The 18,734-nt window shown below is 40.1% G+C and overlaps 1 protein-coding gene across 3 annotated transcripts in view; it reads right to left on the bottom strand.

The window, feature by feature from the left end:
* slc4a3 (solute carrier family 4 member 3) overlaps positions 1 to 18,734 on the bottom strand; it is a 100,465-nt gene that overhangs the window by 42,891 nt on the left and 38,840 nt on the right. For 2 of the 3 annotated variants that reach the window (XM_049595135.1, XM_049595134.1), the window contains 3 exons: positions 16,968 to 17,218; positions 16,586 to 16,773; positions 13,109 to 13,335 (listed from right to left, as the gene is read on the bottom strand). In XM_049595135.1, coding sequence (XP_049451092.1) covers positions 13,109 to 13,335; positions 16,586 to 16,773; positions 16,968 to 17,218 — 666 coding nt within the window. Of the gene's footprint in view, positions 1 to 13,108; positions 13,336 to 16,585; positions 16,774 to 16,967; positions 17,219 to 18,734 lie in introns of those variants that run through there. The other variant, XM_049595136.1, reaches the window with a different exon arrangement.

Genomic DNA, 18,734 nt, shown 5'->3' on the forward strand with positions numbered 1-18,734 from the left:
TTCTTACTATGGTTGGGTGACTGAAGCCTATAACAGCTGTTGGCAATTGGCTGACTACACTGCCCTTTTTATGGCGATTTCTGTCATGTTATTTGCTAATTTAATGGTCTGCCTCAAAGAAAGAGTGAGAGCCACTGCTCAGTGGGCAGCTGGCACATACTGAAACAAAGTGTGGAGATAAGTCTGACTATGCGTGACTACTCAACAGACTCTCGTTCAGCAAGCAAACCCAGTAGCACAAAGAGGCCAACAATGGCAGAGAGAAACAGTAGAGATAAACAGTGTTTTGAGCCAGCATATTTTCACATCTACATCAGTCAATTAAATGTTTTTTTGTTTTTTTAACTAAACCAGATGGTGACTGTTGGGGAGTGGAAAGACTGACCACAGGATTCCTACAGCTTAAGGCAAGTTAAATTTAAGACTTCTTTAGACTTTTTTTTAATGCCACTAGTGATGACACTGAAGAGCATTTCACATTAACACAGACCTGACATCAATGATGGAGGGTTTGGGGGCAACTTTGGCCAAATATTCTTGTGCTCACAGCTTATAAAGTACACTACACAGGAAAACTGCTTTGGGGCTGGACACTTTTGGGATATTTGGGGATAGTAACTTTTTTTTCTAACCAAATTGTGATTTTAAATTCGAATTATATATCATATAGAAATTATGCTTTGTGTTTTATATTATATAATTTATGTCCATAGAGTACATTACACTCCTGACCAATTGGTGGTCTCCTTGGTATTAGATTTCTACAAAGCATTACTTAAAACAGATCTAGTTTTTACATGAAAAGCATCTGATGAAAAGATGCAGCTGTTTATCACCAGATTTCCCAGGGCGCATATGATGTAGTTAGACAGCTATCGCAGGTTGACCCTGGTTGTCATGATTTTCAGAGACAACCAGGGATACAGTGGAGTTCCATACACTTTACTACACCATTGAATAGCACTAAATTATATTTCATAAATACAAAAATCAGTTTCTGCCAACAGTTTAATGTCCTAACCTGTCAATAAACTCATGTAATTTAGGCATGAAAATGGGTCAAAAGGTCAAAAAGGTGAGAAGGATACGAGATCCGGCACCTGCTAGGGGGTCCCGGGGTTATGCTCCTCAATTGTTTTTTTTGTTTTGTTGTTTTTTTCATCTTGCCAATCCCTAGCGTTGCCACCCGTCCCATTTTTCCCAGAATTGTTCTCTTTTTTCATCAGATGTCCCGGGAAAAAAAAAATCTCTCCCGGGACACAATTTGTCCCGTTTTTTGGGGAAAATGCAGCATCAGCAGGCCAAGGAGTCCATCCAGAATCAGTGCAAGCTCAAGAACATCTGTGTCAGAGAGACAGCAAAGAGGTAAGAGGAGCTGTGGGAAGTCCTAACAGTTCGCTTTGCACATCCAATCATGTTTTAATTTGTATTTTTTCCATTTATATTTAACCCTTTGGGCCCGAACGACGCATAGTGTGTCCAAATTCACACCTGTTCTTCTCTATGGTTTTTCTCCGCAACCATGCATCATAGCGAGAAGCCACGCATATCATGTGAAACAGCGGAATCGTAGCTTTCTGAATGTTTTCACAAAAAAAAAAAAAAAAATGATAAAGTTATACTAAAATGATGTATAACAGAGCTTTCATACAGCTTTGCACACACATTACTCTTGGATGGATTACTCGCGAATGCAGGCTCGCACAGAAATGCCACGCATATCACATGAAAGCTTTCCAATGATACCACACACATCATTGTGCTGTCATCCCATCACACTATAAATACAGATCAATTGTCTACCAAATAAAGTCCTAACGAATTTCTTTACAACCCATTATACAGATCTTGTTATCAGTCACTTCATATAGTGAGGAATATTGTATCTTACCACGTCTTAGGCTTGCGTGTGTTTCTCCCTGTCTATCCACATTTGTAGTCCGGCTTTCAAGATGCAAATATTTCCATATTGTCCAGCTGACACTCCATCAAACTTTGTATGACAAGACCAGCACACTTACCTTTGCGCACCCAAACAACTGTAGCCTAATTATGCATGCTGACAGGGCCATAGTCACCATATACATTGAGGGGGACACGTGCCCCCTCCCAATGCCCTTTTTTTTTTTTACTGCAATCAAAGTGGCAAATATTATCTTGGAGGACATCATTGCACTTGGTTCACTATTTTTCTATTATCTTAGATGTAAATATTGCATGTTTCTTTCAGATAAAACACATTTTTGACTTGTGAATGAGTCAATGGAATTTCTTGCAATAATGAAAAAATACTGGCAATCATTTTCCGCCTGGCACAAACCACATGTTTTGGACAGCTGTGAAGTGACATAATGTCCCACCATCATGGTTCTTATATTGCCAGATTCCAGAGAGTCTCCCCTCTTCATATATGGCAGAATATGTCAACTTCCAACTTGCTATGGTGAGATACATGTAAAAATGTAAGAATTTAGTAACACAGATTTGTTTTTTTCATTGATATAAAAATTAATATAAAATACAGGCACATAGGAGGACATGAAATGATGGCAAATCTGGTCTCTTATGTCTGAATTTCATGTTCATTGGTCAGTCTGAACTGGTAATAATAGCCGAACCCTCTGCCTCAAACATTTGGTCGAGTGTACCTTTTTTTCACAAATCCAAGGTGGCAACCCTACCAATCCCTGCTTTTTGATCTTCCTGAATACATCTGCCAGATGGAATGAAACCTCTTGTCCTTTTACCTCTACTTTAGCTTCCAATTTAAGCCAAGACCAGTGCCAGCTGCACTTTATCCCTGTATCCAGTTGTTTAACAACAAGAGCATCTTTCTCTCCTAACACACTCATTCTGAATGAAAAACAATTAGCTAACGTTAGTTTAACTACGGTTAACTTGTTAAGTGGGTTAGCCAAAGTTACCTGTTAGCTAATATAGCTAGCTAGCTGTGCCTGTGTCACACAAAAAAGTTATCTGGTCAATTATCTAGCATTAGGAAACATTAGATAATCGACCAGACTGAGAGTGACACATCTAAACTTAGCAAGCTATGTTAGCTAGCTAACACTTGCTAGCTAGCTAGCTAGCTAGTCTAAATAACGTTAGCTGTACTGTATCCGGTTACAGGCCGCCACTGTGATATGTTGCCATTCTGTCGGTTGGCCATCCCAAATTCTGGTCCCTGAGTCCTGACAGTAAGCTTTGGTGAGCCTTGGGGTGCCTTACCACCCGCCTTCCCCGCTGGGCTGGGACATTGGCCCTGGACCCTGGTGATGGTTCTCATCTCATCTCACATTGGGAGGGTTAAAATACACGCATGCATGTCCGATACTTCAGCTCCGTGACGCATCACAAAGAACCGATGGGATCACACAAAAGGGGCTCAGTTGCTTCTCAAACCTACCACACTGCTCTGGCAACTCTTCTCCATAATCGGGCTTTCCTCCATCACCAGGACTCTCACATTTCTGATGTTCAGTATAGACTTCTTTTTTTTCTCTTTTCTTTTCTTTTCTTTATTATACATTTATTTGTTTATTTTCGGTAATCTGTATGGAGCACAACAACCTCAAGGCCACAATACATCAACTACACTGCCTGTTTCTCCTCTTTTTTTTTCTTCTTCTCCGTCTTCTCCGCATGCGCTGTCGCTATATAATTCAGGACTTAAGCACCTGTCCCTCAATCCCCCCTGCTTGTCCCTTACTCTCCCCTTGACACACTTTGGTGTATCACGGCCCTCTCTGGCTCATATTAGGAAGTTTTTCCAATAAAGACTGATAGGCTAGTCTCAAGGGAGGGTGGGTGACGGTCACAATCATGCACAGTATGGGTATAAAATACTTGACTGCAAGACTAACAGTGCATCAATCTTCATAAAAAAGCTTACACCCTTTTGTGGCGCTAAGCTACAAAGACTAATGCAGACAGGTTAAAAAAAAAAAAAAAAAAAAAAAAGCTATGGCGAGCCTGTAGAAGCTGTATCTCCCATGCATGTCCGTGATTTTCACTGGGGACACACGCAAGTAATTCAGGCTGACATTACCTGTTTCTCAGAGAACTCCTCTGGTAATTTTATTAAAAAGCATAGCATATATATGCCCTCAGTAAGTTATACGGCTACTGTCAGGACTCAGGGAACAGAATTCAGAATGGCGGACCCTTTGAAAAAAAGAGGAAGGGTCGCCACTTTGATTAATGGAAATGAATTTTCGGAATGTCGACACTTTGGAATGGCAAACAACCTCCCTCATTAGCCATGCTGTATGGCTCCGTTTCATTAATAGATCCATGATTGGCTCCCTTCACCAAGGAGTTTCACACACACGCATTTTGTTTCAGCCCTTCACCCGCGCGCATGTTCGCTATGTCTTTTTTCTGTGGCTTCACCCCCCATCATTTGATCTACACAATTCATGTAGGTCACCTATTTGTATTCAAACCCACAAATTTCGCCAAAAGGTGAGCGATTTTTATGCCTGGTAATTTCCATCCCTGACAAAGACAGCTTGTTGTTAGCTTAAACCCTGTCAGGTTTGCTCCGAATTCTGGATGTATAGATTCAGAGATATTAAGATGTAAAGAAGGATCATTTAAAGTTAAGATGTAAAGATTATATGATCCAATCATTGAGCGGTGGAACACAAATATATGACTACTTATTATCACAAGACTAAAGCCATCTCCATGACAACTGAGCAAACTCCATCCACTGATGAAGACAATGAAATACAGCTGGAAGTTGCACAAAAGCCGGAAGTGTTCAAGAGTTTTTTAGTCATAGTATCTCTATCTAATCTCACAGTTTCCATCTCACACTCCTCTATTTTAATGTTATGCTCTACTTTTTAAACATCATGACAATACAGTGTTGTTTGACTGAGATGGGTTTGGGACTGAGACACTGACAGACAAATACAAATCAGATAGCTGTTTTTGAGTGACTGTGGGTGCCCCATTCGCTGTTTACAGATGGCTCCTAAACAGTCAATGATTACTCTGCTTGGTAAAGCAGGAAAAGCCAGGGGCAGGGTCGCTGCTGAAGGGGAATCGATTGCAGGCTCTGTTAATTAATGCCCTGGATGCTGTGAGGGAGAGGCTTTTCTCTGGCAACACAAGCTTCACCTCCCCATCGCTCTCTCCTACTCTCTCCTTTCTCTCTTTTTCTCTTTCTATCTTTTACCATGCTCATGGGAAGGGAGAACCATCCAGGAAAGATGATGACATTTTTGGTGCATCTTATTTTATTACATCTGAAACTTTCATTGAAATAATAAAACAGAAGAACAAAACAGATGATCAATGGTGCTGCTGACTCGGTCAAATCTGCAAAACTGAAAATGTTAAGTTGGTTTACAGCCACCACAGCACCTAATGTCTTTTACTCTTTCTTTCTTTCTATTGATTCTAAACATTTAACTCACCTGGCAGAACACCAGTTATGGCCTGTACCCTGTTATAATCAGTGTCTGGGAGTAGTGACCTACATCTAACTAAACTAGTAGTTTAACCATATTTTGCAACTACATTCATATGTGCATTATTCAAGTAGTTACATTACTTTTTGGGCCATGAAAGGATTTTTTTTAATTTTTTAACCATTACTTCTCTAGTATAATCGAATCAGATAAAGGTATCAATTATTAAAATGTATTAACAGCTGTTCAGAGAAGTTGTTGCATGGTATTTTAGAAGTTATCTGGCTAACTGAGAAATTCTGCTTGGTGCAATACCTCCACCTGGACTCTAGTTTCTAGAAGGCAGGTGTCTGACTGAACAATTTATACAAAACCAAGCAGCAACCCACAAGGCTGAAAAAATGAAGCCAATGTGGTAGTCTGGGGACATTCCTTTCTAAAGTGTGTTTAACACACCAGAGAAAACGGCCGGCAACAAAGCAACGCCTCTTGCATTTTTGAAAAGGACGCGCCCTCCCGGAAATGTGCGCTCCCCCTTTTCTCATCTGCAAGGATACAAACACGCAGAGAGCTTGAAAATGGATGTCGAGAGATTTAACTCCGTTTTATCAAACGTGTGCTCAGTCCACAAGATTGTGGAAATGAAGGACTTACAGCGACATGAGCCATTTTGTACCGCTACACGTGTTTCTAGTTGGACTATGTTTACGAGCACGAGAATTCAGCAAGCCACCAAAGGACTGCCCTGTGGATTTACTATTGGTTTTAAACTCTGAAATTGTATCCGCTCATCTAAACACAAAATCAGGGAGAAAGTCATCAGTCTTTAATTAAGCAAAGCGTCTAAAGACTGACTTGTGAGTCTACCAATGTGGAGGTGCCACAAACTGCATTTCCATTAATGGCCACTTGAGGCTGGCTCCAGAAGCCAGTCAATCCCCATAGACCCCCATGTTAAAATGCCCAGCTTTACAGTAGATACATGTTTACACCCTGGTACAAAAGAACATTTTTCATCTCTATAGCTAATTTCAACATTAATGTTGAAAGGTTTAATTTCTTTATAACTCACTTATTAAGGCTTAAAGTTATGCATGTTTAAGGGTGGGGCCACTTGAGTGACACGCTGTCTGTGAGATGTTGCTCTTCTGCTGCTCCACCCTGGTAAATATATATGGTAACATCTGGCTCCAAAATACCATGATGGATATGCCAAACTTGAGGCTTTAAATGTAGTCAACAAACCAATGGCTGATGTCACAGTAGCTACAAGCATTATTAATAGTCTTTTTTTTCTTTTGTTTAAGTACTTTATATTATCTTTTCCATGCAGCTATAGTAAACCTTACTAGATTTCTTTCTAGAGCAGCTGTATATAGTTCAACCTCTTCCAATGTTAATCAATCGGCACCTTGCAAAGCTAGGCTTTCAAAGTAGCTTCCCAAACACTGGTAATATGGTAATATGATACTTGGGGCGACATTTTGTTAAGATAATGTCATCTATCATTGGCAATGAGCAATTGGCAACTTAGCTGCAGTGGACCTTAGGTGCCATTTATACGACAACGATTTCAACTGAAAACGGTAAACTTTATTTGCGTTTTGGCCGATCGTTTACACGACAGCAGCGTTTTGGGTGCCTGAAAACGCAACATTTTGAAAACGGGTTCCAGGGTGCAATTTTTGCAAACGGCACCATCTCCATTGTCATGTAAACTTGCAATATGTAGTTCCTCTGAAAACGGAGACTTTTCGCACATGCGCGTTACGGCTCCAGTCACTAGGCATGTGCAAGAAAGTCGACCATCACAACAACAATGCCAAGCTCTGTTTATGGTGCTCATCCTGTTGAATTTATCAATGCTTCTCCAGCAAAGTGCAGGTCTGCTGTAGCAACTCCACCTCATCTTCCGTCCAAACAAAGTTATCTGTGCGTGCTTTCGCCATTGTGTCTTCTTTGTTTTCATTTGTAATCACTGTGTTGTAGAGGAAGACGCTTCAGCGCAGCCACGTAGCGTCATGCCGTGGTGTTGCTTTGCAAATTTACACTGCCACCCATTGGCCTGGCGTGCATACTACGGCGTTTCCAGTAGATTTTGCAGCTCTGTGTGAATGGGGATTGTTTCAATAACATTGTCATATAAACGCGAAAGTTTTTAAAACGCAAAGGACAGACTTTTCCGTTTTTAGAGAAACAGTTGTCATCTAAACAGGGCTTTAGATTGAAATGGATAGTGATGCTTACTTCTGATGCATTTGCAGCCCAGTCGCCAGAAGAAAATAATGGCATTATACATTTCTGCGTTACATTTGCACGTTTCATACTTCACATTTTTAAAGTGGCGTAACATATGGGTTGACTTTGTCATTGGGAGGTGGAGGGGGGGTGGGTAACATGGCATCTGGGTGAGAAGGCTGCCAAGCTGTAGACTACTGCAGACTACTGTTTGAGACCAACAAACAACAAAACTGCCTGCTGTAGCAACCTGTCAGTGTGTTTCCATGAGCTGTTTTGGCTCCAAATGTGTTTTGTTAAGATCCGTTGACAGGGATAGTGCCATAAAAAGTGGCTGTTTTTTAGCAAGACAATGCGTCCCTTCCTGCTGGGACTGCACCCAGCAAACTGGGTTTTCTAGGCCAAAACATGATCTTTCCTAACCATAACCAAGTGGTTTTTGTGCCAAAGCCTAACCACATAAAGTCATTGAAATGCAAAGTTTCAGTGGAGCTGTTATATAATAATGTGCAAATGTAGCATATCCATGGTATGCAGAAACCTTCCAGGCAAACTTTTTGTTCAAGTGATTAGGTTGGCAGTTTATTCAGTGTCCCATATGTCACAAGGATAACTAAACATATACGTCAATGTAAAAGGGACTGAATAATGAAAATCCAAGAGTATTCTGGAGTTTACTTTCTAATGTGATTATGATTTACAGAAATCGTGATTAAACACTGTCAATTCTCTGTCCTCCATCCTTTGTGTTATTTAGTAGGAAGCTGGTTTCTAACAGTGTATGTGGGGGCCAGGAGCTGTGTGGGCTGATTTCATGAGACAGAATGTGTGGGACGCCCACAGCAGAGCCTAGTTACAGGCAGCAGTGAGAAAACTTGTCAATGGTCAGCACCATAGCAGCAAGGGAGTCAATAAATGTTGCAACAGGCATTCCTGGTTGACCACTATTTCAAAGAGGCAAGAATAATAGCAAATCAATGTTAGTGTTGACATAAAATAGGCTTTAAGGTTAACATATTGTAGATAACCCACTTCTTATCATCATCCAAATGAAAGATGATCTATAGAGAATTTTCTAAATTTGACATTTAAAGAAATAAAAATGAGTAAAGGTCTGTTGCGCTGTCTTAGTTGTTTCTGTGGTCAGAAATGTTTCCATACAGGAGGTGTTTTGATATCACTACAGATAACAGGATAAAATAACAGAACACTAGCAAGCAACATTTAAAATCATACTTTGTTGTTAGTTGATACTTAGAGGCTTAAGTTATTCTCCTGTTTGAGACTCATGAAGAAGAGCAGTGGCTGCTGAGTCATAATGAGTCAAGGCAAATGGTAAATGTGTCTTGGTTTAGACAGATAACCAGTGGAAAAATAAATTGCATGTGTGTGTGAAAGAAAAATCCACTGGGTGAAACTCTAGTAAATCTAAATACATATGCCCAGGATCCAAGTACTGGAGAGGGTCACAGGGAAGTCATGGATTCGTATTTAAAAAACTAAAATGTTTAACCTCTTCCACTCCCCTGGGAAGCTGAAGTCCTTGGTCAACATTAAGGTGTTTCAGAGGTTGTAGTGGTCTGAGTTTTAAGCTAGGTATCTGAATTAGAATGGATTTAAAAAATGCAACTCTTACAGAAATCTCTAAATGTCAAACATTTGTCATCATATACTTCCATCATAATGTTCTAAGCCCTAAACTTTCTAAGTTTAAATAGGGGCCTATCCAAGCCACAATGATTATGACAGATTTATGAGATGGAAAACTTGACACACAGTGCTGAGTTGTACCTCAAATTCATCTCCAGGTTCCCAGCTTTCAGATGATATATACATCATCTATGTGGCATATACTGGTGATCTGCTATCTCAACAATAAGATCCCCTGTCCCAGCTGAAAAAAGCAAAAATGTGTCTATGGTAGGGAGGAAGGGAGTGGAAGAGGTTAAATTGTAATAGCCATGATTTCTTTGAACTAAAAATGTGTTGAAAAGGCAAATGTATTTTTTTTTACTGCCAGTAGAGGGTGCTGAACCCTTTATAAAAAAATATGAATCCAGCCTGAAAACCAAAATGCAGGTGGAAACCCAATCTGAGCAAATCATGTTATTTCAGGATGTATTTTGCTACTTAACATTAATATTCTGCACGAGATCGAAACATGTTGTTACTGTGATAGTAAAACTTTAAGTCTTTAATTAAACATTTATACTATTTGTGTATGATCAAAGCACATGAATCTGTCCTCTGCAATACAACAGTCAAGATAACATCAGGAGAGTAGCATCCAAACCTCTGTCAGATAACATGGATGCTAACGACCTTTCCTGTCTACTGAGAGGAAAGAAGCACGGAGTCTAGAGTCATGACCATTTATGTTCAGATCAGAGTGCTGATGCAACTAAAGAACTGGCATGTTTTTTCTTTGTGTTGTCAGATAAAACATCTTAAAAGTTCTCAGTTTTCTCTCCCACATCCTCACAGTCATTTATCTACACAAATACATTGTCCTGACCTCCATTCTTCAATATAAGATATTTCAAAGTGCAGGCCGACATACACCAAAAAGAGCGCTTCTGGCATTTGTCAATACCTTTAATCTTTATAATATTTGGCATTCTCATTTTGGGCTGTGACCTCATACCTGAGTCATTAGCGTAGTGTGTAGAATTAAAGCACTGTAACCGGCTATAAGAGCATGAGTCTTTGAAATTTGTGAAATGAACCACTAGCCTAAATACACAAACTAAAAATGTATTCCATGCATGGTTACATGAACTGCTATACAGACTTGGTAGTTATATCATAAATATCCTAGCAACTACATCAGGTGCTATCATGGAGGTCTGATGGAGAAGTGGTAGCGCACAGTGACTGGCTGATATGTAACAACCACGCTAGAAAAAGACACCTCACAAAGATCCCCCCACATCATTGTTGCAGCGTGGGTGAAAAGTAAAACTGAGTCATCTCAGAAGGTGCATTTAACAACAGAGGAAATCATCTCCCATTCCCCTTCTCCAAAGCCAACAACAATGAGAGAATAAGAAGGTTGTTTCTTCAGTCAAGGTAAATAGTAAAGCAGCCATATCATCACTTTGGGGGCCAAAATATGCCAAAAGCTAGCCCTATTACATTTGCAGATTAAGAAAAAACTATTATAAATCTCATTTCTTTACATACATGTTGGGTGGAATATATGAAATATGTCTAAATATAATACAGTCCAAAACATCACCAAAAGTAACAGCCTCCAAAATGACCTGTAAGTTTAATCTTTGACACAGAATCAACAAAAACATTTTTGCAGCACCACTGTAGTGAATATTTACTTGTTTCTTATTAGATGGCAGCTGTCTGTTTAAAGTGTTTTCCTGCCAACATTAATCATTTTGTCAGTGCACTTGGTACAGCAACCATAGCAACAATACTTTTACCTCATGCTGTGTTACAATTTAGCTTGAATATCAGCCATCAGCAGTTACAGCACAACACTTCACTTTTCTTGGCGTGTTGGTTGGTTATCTGACTTTGTGCTAATCTGAAGTGTACATGTAGCCTGGTTCCAGACTGCTAAGTTGCTGCTCTGCTTTTTCTTTCAGTGATTAAGAAAAATATTTGTTGTTGTGCTTTTTGAAAGCTGACTCCCTGGTTGGAAAAAGTGCTCAAGCAAATCAGAGCTTTGTGGGTGGTTAACCTCCTGTGCCAGACCCAGAAAAATAGTGACAGAACTAGAATTATAGTTTTGCGGTTGGGTGCCTCCAAGAACCAGTCAAGCTCTAGTTACAGTTTTTATCCATGTCTGTGAAAACGTGAACGCTTATCTGACCAAATGTCTCCCCTTCTGTTCCTGAGTTATGACATTGTACAATGGCCAGAAAAGTGTTTTTGCAGAACATTATGATGTCACAGTGAAGCTGACCTTTGACTTTTTGCATATAAAATGTCATCATTTTATCTTTTTATCTTATTAGACATTTGTATGAAATTTTGTTATAATTAGTGTATGAATTTTTGAGTTATGGCCAAAATATGTTTTGTGAGGTCACAGTGCCCTTGACCTTTAACCACCCAAGTCTGATAGGTTAATTCCTGAGTCCAAGTGGACATTTTTGCCAAATTTGAAGAAATGTCCTTAAGATATTCTTGAGATGTCATGATGTCCATGAGAATGAGACGGGCACAAGGTCACAGTGACCTTTAACCACCACAATCAAATCAGTGAGTTGTTGTATACAAGTGGGCGTTTGTGCCAAATTAAAAAAAAAAAAAAAAAATCCCTCAAGGTGTTCCTGGGATAACCCATTCAAACGAATGAGACAGGCAAGTAAACATCTGTGCCAAATTTGAAGAAATTCCCTCAAGGCGTTCTTGAGGTATTGCATTTATGAATGGGACAAAGAGCTGGCCACAGCTGGTGCTGGCACAGAGGGATAAGAAGGGCCCGAAAATGTTAACAAGCGCGGAGGGCATGAGAGCGACACTGTTGTGCAGGCTGTTCTAAGTCAATTTACAGAAACAACAGCTCTGAAACAGTGTTAATTTTGGCAGCCAGTTTCGATTTTATCTTAGTCTTTTGACAAAAATGCCACATTTCATTATTTTTTATCCATTTAGCTATCTAGTTTTAGTTGATGGCACCTCAAAATGTTTTAGTCCAGTTTTAATTGAAAAAAAAAAAGTCATTTAACTTTAGTCAACTTTTGCTCTAAATATTTTCTCTCTAAACTAATTCAATAAAACAAATATAGGTATCAGAAATTGGAATCAAGGTTGTGTCAAGTTTTGAAATTCATAAAGCAACTTTTGATTGCCTTAATACCTTAATATCCAAATTCCTTAGCTTGGTAATTAGTAGCCAGAGAACGTCTCTCCTTCTGCCCTTACTTCAGTGCATTGTGTTTTACTTCATGATGATAAATAATGTTTGCACATAGATCAGTTATTTTTTTTCTGACCAAACCTTTTTTATGCATTCTGAATATCTGACAGCCCACTGCTAAAATGTTAGTCATGTCTTGTCAATGTAAAAATAAGTACATTACAATACAATAAAAAAAACAAACATTTTGACATGGTTTTAATTACTAAGATCTAGTTTTAGCTCGCCAACATCTCGTCATTGTCATAAAAAAAAAAAAAAAAACACTGTCGTTGAACACTGGTCATCACAGGTTTAATAATCATAGATATTGAGTCTAGATTTGTTTGGCTGTTGCAAAAAACTTGTGATTACTGCTTCAGCAAACATAAACACGTCTTCTATGTCCACTTAAAATGACGATAACAGACAGGATACATAATTTCCTTGTAACTGGTGAGGACAAAATCCTGCCAACCAAAAGCAGCTAACACAAAGTATGAACACAGAGTCAGCTAAATAATGATTAGCATGTAGCTTCCCAACAAGTTATGAAAAAAAAAAAAGCCCTCAGTTATATCCCTCTTACTTTTCATGTCATCCAGGTCAGCACTTGCCAACATCTGGGCCTCAGCCTCATCAGTGGGCACCTGCTGGTAGACAGCTGTCTCCAGAGCAGTCATGCTGCCGATGCAGATCCGCTCCCGCAAGTCATAGTTGCTCCGCTGGGCACCCGCCAGACGATGGTGGACGGGCTTCCTACGGAACCAGCCGCGGGTCGTGGTTGAACTCGAGGGGTCTGATCCTCGGGGAACGCTGACAAAAAGCACAGACAGATATTGGTAAGAAAGTGTATGGACAATTGAATGTTGCCATAATGAGCTCCACATCATATGACATTAATAAAAAAGTGTTAAAAAGTTTGAGGTTAAATGTTGCTGCTGACTAAGATGCTGTGTTGTGCCTCCTAATTGCAGTGCTGTCTCTTCACCAGTAGAGGGCTTCACAACACAGCTGCAGGCCCGGACCTCCTCACCAACCCTCTGAGTCATCCTCAGCTGTGTTCACTCAAACACAAGCCTGTATGGCACAGGCGTGGTGGTGTTTCTGTGCTTTTATCCCACCAGGCATTAGCAGAGACAAATGCCTGAATCACCATGGGGCCCCTGACCTCCCAGCAGCAAAATCCATACATAATTTAAAAATGATGAACAAAAACAAACAATGAATCCATATTCAGATGGTTATGGTTGTTTTGCGGGCTCGATGGCCTTCTAATATCTAGAATCCTGCTGAAGCCATTAGTGAACCATTACTGCCTTCTGAGTTGTAGATATATTACTGGTTATTAGTGTTGGTTTGTTTGATGCTCACATTCCTACTAAAACACTTAAGCTGCTAATGTAAAGTTCACATGCATACATCTGAGCCTGATGCATGGTCTTGTTTGCTCTATTCTGTACTGTGCTGTTCAGAAAAGCACCTGCTATATTAAAAGAGTTTCAGGAATATATTTGATGTAAGGGGTCAGTTCCAAATTTAGAAACCTCCGAATATTAATTAAATCATCTTTAATCCCGCTTTGGTATCCCCTCTAGTGCCATGGCTGGCAAAGTACTACTTTCTGTCAGTCTGGCAGGTAGCCGTTAAATTTGAAAAACATTGCATCACAAACATTGTTCATATGTGGATTTAACCAATCTACGGTAAACCAGTCCACAAGGCATATTAAACTGCAGGTAACCATAGCAACACGCTTCTGTATAACATTCTTTTCATTCTACATTACCAGTAAACACTCCCTGGTGAACAGATTTACAGTAATAAAACAGTAAAGTGACTACAAACCTTTAAAGCTGCAAAATCAATATTTTATATCAATTAATTACAACGGATTGAAAAAGGACCTGTTCATAATGAGAAACTATCACTCAACGCTGCAGTTTCCCTCAGCTCCATGAAGCATTTTAGCATCTTCAAGCTGATTGTTTTAGTTTTATGGCCCACAGCAACACTTCATCCTCACTGTTCTAATCAGCCTTGTTTCCAACCACAGCAGGCAGCTGTTTATGGCAATAAACAAAAACCTGCCCAGCACCAAACAGCAGCAGAGACAGATATTTGACAGGTAGAATGAGTCGATGGAGACCCCAAAAAAAATCTAAAAGGACAGTCTACTGAATTTACATTCATCAGTGACCAGAGAAAAGACTCAAGATGAATGTTAATGTTGCTCCATGTCTGCTGGGTGTGCAGGCTCAGTTATCACTGCAGACATTTTGCCTTGTTAAAGTGGTGAAAGCACAGTTACTAAGAACATAAAAGTTGTTTCAGCCACATGGGGGAGGCAGAATAAGCTGTAAACACAACATAAAATATCGTCTTACAAAGTTCTTGTGGCAAATGTATTTGTAATAGTTGCTTATTTTTAGCTGTGGCCAGAGGCTCTATAGGTCACTCTGTCTGTCAGTAGGTCCACAGAAATACTGCACCCTTTGTGTGTCTGTTTGTGGGGAGAGGTCTGGAACAAAAACCTGCATACCTTCTAAACAGATTCAACAAAAAGACAGACACACAGCTAGACCGACATCCACAAACTCACAACCCAATTTTTGCCACTTCCCCCTTTTACTAGTTGTTGTAGGAAGGCATCGTTGTGTTGTGTTTGTGAGATTGTGTGTGTGGGCTTGGGGGTGTGTCAGCAAACTTTTTTTTTTTTTTTTTTTTTGTTTGGTGTCCTTTGTATCATTCTGTGTCTCCTCTTTAAATTCAAATATTTTTGTGAATGCATCGCAGGCAAAACCGTTGAGTTCTTTTTTTATCTCAGCAGCAGTTTGTGGGGTTTTGAATCGAAGGTTGGATAATTGATCAGTTGATCCAATCAGAGCTGGTCAGATCAGATGAGAAGAGCAACTGCTGCAGAGACAAGTGAAAGCGAACTTTCAGACCCAGCGCAGTGTACAATTAAGTTAAATTTTCACTGCCCCTGATGTTCTGCTGCTCCATCTGTGCCTGGAGTAAGCTCTGTGCTCAAAGACTATGGTGCAATCAATAACCAAGCAGTATATATATTCCAACAGTGCCTCTAAAATATAGTCCAGCCATGTTATTGTGGCAGGGTGGCCACAAATAAATGAATGTGTGGGAAACCCTAGTGTGTGTGTGTGTGTGTGTGTGTGTGTGTTAAATATACATCTCCACTTCCTACCACTGTTCAAAAAATGAAGCCAAAATATCCTAGATTTGGCTGCTGCCTAAGAACTACCTCAAATGACAGACACAATCTTTGGAAAAAATTCATTTGACGTGTACTTTGTTTAGTTTGGCCAATCCACAGTGGGAGGGGCTTATGACCTATACCGCTGCCAACCACCAGGGGGTGGTTGAGATGTTTTAGCTCCACTTCTGGGAAGCTGTCATGACATCCATCTTTATTACACACCATGGATGCGATTGCAGCTATTGCAAATTCACACTTGTTGATCCAGCAGACAGGCAGCAACCTTCCCATGTATGTTGATGTCATGTTTTGAGCAACTTGATAGTTGTAAGTCCAATATTCACTCTCCTTCAGCTGTGTTTTGGTTTCCACCAAATCTCTGGGGAAATATCTGGTTCTTTAGCTGCTAAGAGCTATCTATTTCTGGCTTCATACTCATGCTCTCTCTGCAGTTTGGTGCTTGGAATGTAGGGTACAGTCGGTTTATCTGAGCTTTTTTTTAAACTGAAAATAGCTGTTGCCACTGACAACAAGGTTAATAAGACATTAAATGTGTGGCCCGGAAAGCAAAGCAATTAGCTGAATGATGCGTAGCAGAGGAAGGCTCAGTGGAGGTGATAATTGTCTGGTTTTGTCACTACAAGCGACACCTTTCACACCACAAATAGTAATTTAATTTGTTTACATAAAAAATATTAACAACATAATATTGCAGTGTATCCAAATCTTCTCTTCTAACTGAATCAGTGTCGCAGTATCCACATGTACCACTACACTGATTATAAACCCATGCAGGTAACAGAGCTCAGGACAGCTTGAGCATCTTGAGATGTTGAAATGGCCTACCTGTTGCAAGCTGCTTCCTCTCCATGCACCTCCTCATTCTGTCCAAGAATGGCAATTCCCCCATTAGGAGCCTCCCCCTTTATCAGAGTAGATGCAACTTTCCTCGACAGTGGGTGTTCTTCGTTTTCCGCGTGGAAGGTAGCAGGTGGAAGGGGTTCCTCCAAGTCCTCTTTGCTCCCCAAACTAAACTGAGAGGAAGAGGAAAATTAGTGAGAGGGGAGGAATATATATATCATACCCAGCAGAATGTCAAGTTTATTCTTCCTGCAACAATACTATTACATGTGCTCATACCTCCACAAGGAAGATTCTGGGTTAACTGTCTGGATTTATCTTGTGACCCTTACACTAAAGGTCCCAGGGTTCCTCAGTCTTATTTTACCTGTGGTTGGATATCAGGTAGCTCTGTGGGCGTGGCAGCCACTCCCTGTCCATCTGTCTCAGACTCGGCCTCTTCCTCGTCTACCTCTTGGATGGTCGGTGTTACATCGGAGGGGGGGAGAGAGGTCTTTTTTTTCTTCCGTTTCTTTTTGCGCCTTCTGTCCGTGCTGTACACCCTCTTGCGTAATCGCTGGGGCAGGGGCAGGTGGGTGGATAAGGGGTGGTGTGTATGGTGAAATGTGTGTCTGTGATCTGTGTTGAACAAAATGAAGAATAAAATCAAAAGGACATCATGGTTCCAAATGTTCAGTCTCCTGATTGTGTAGACAGTGTCATACAGTGTGTCATTTCTGATCCCTTTGTACTGTACGTGACGTCTAGATGCACAAAGTATGAGCAAAGTATGTACTTGATGTTTCTATGAACAGATGGCATATTATTGTTCTATTGTGCTTTTGATATGAGACTCAGTTGACGCTGCAAATGGCAAGTCATGAGGTCTACTCAGGATGACAGCAGCCTCATCAGGGGAGGTTAGTATTCTAAGCTACTTCACACATTTCAGCCTGTCACACAATGCTCCTGACCTATTACTGATTTTTCCTCAAACACTGGGCAAAGAATTTTTCCATAGTGGCATTTAATCTAGGCAATCTAAGCTCTAACACAGAAGTATATGCGTCACTATATGCATTCCAACCAAGACTAACTTGATTAAGAAATCATAATGTCAGTCACCTTGTATTTGTTGTTCTTACAGGAACACACTGTTTTCTTAGCTGTAGGCTTTTAATTTAATCAAATAAAACATGCAAATGAAAAAAAATGTGCTATTCTCAGAGGAAATGCTCTCTCCCCCTGATGCCCTATTAAACTTGAAAAACACAACAGAAACAGAAGCTTTAGATTTTAATTAACATGCAATAATGAAGACATGCACTGTTAAATACACATCAAAATAAGCAGCTCTGTCTAATCCCAGCCACTATTATCTCCAAGCAGAGCATGTGGTACCCCTCTGCTAATCTCTATATATTAATCCACTGATATACTTATACACAGAAACTGTTGCCCTGCTCTAAATCTGATCTCTTAATCTAACTCAAACTATGATGGACAAGGTCAGCATCCTGCATCAAGTGTATTTATACACACATAAACACATTTATATTTAACTGGTTGATAACATGACACAATAATGTGTTTCTACAACAGTAAACACACATAATCTGGCCTTCCATTTATCCATTATCTGTAACCAGTATCCTATTTAGAGTAGTGAAAATCCCAGCTGACACTGGACGAAAGGTGGGGTATACCCTGGAGAGGTTAACACACAATCAGAGGGCTGATACATAAGCCCATTTTACACTGCCTGTTCAAGACAGGAATATGCTGCCCAGCCTTATGTATATAAGGTATGATCAAGGAATCACCTTTAAGCTGCCGCGGGAGGTAGTGCCGAATTTGTGTATGTATGAACTATGAATGTATTAGGAGACCTGGATACAGCATTGGTGGCAGGACCTCGTTCATTCCTATGGAAGTTGCTCAGTGGTGCAAGAAGCCAAAAAAGCTCTGTTTCCACAGTATGAATTTAATCTTGCGGCTCTTTTAGACTTTCGAAATGTTATCAGACCAAACTGATTAAATCCTGATAGTGAAACAAGTCATTCTGCAGTGGTTGTGACGCTCCAAAAAAAAGTATCCACTGATATACAGACTTGTCTTTCCGAATGTAAGTCTATGGGGAAGAGTTTTTAGGGTC

The sequence above is a fragment of the Epinephelus fuscoguttatus genome, linkage group LG13 (genome assembly GCF_011397635.1).
Source record: "Epinephelus fuscoguttatus linkage group LG13, E.fuscoguttatus.final_Chr_v1".
NCBI classification, from domain to species: Eukaryota; Metazoa; Chordata; class Actinopteri; order Perciformes; family Serranidae; genus Epinephelus; species Epinephelus fuscoguttatus.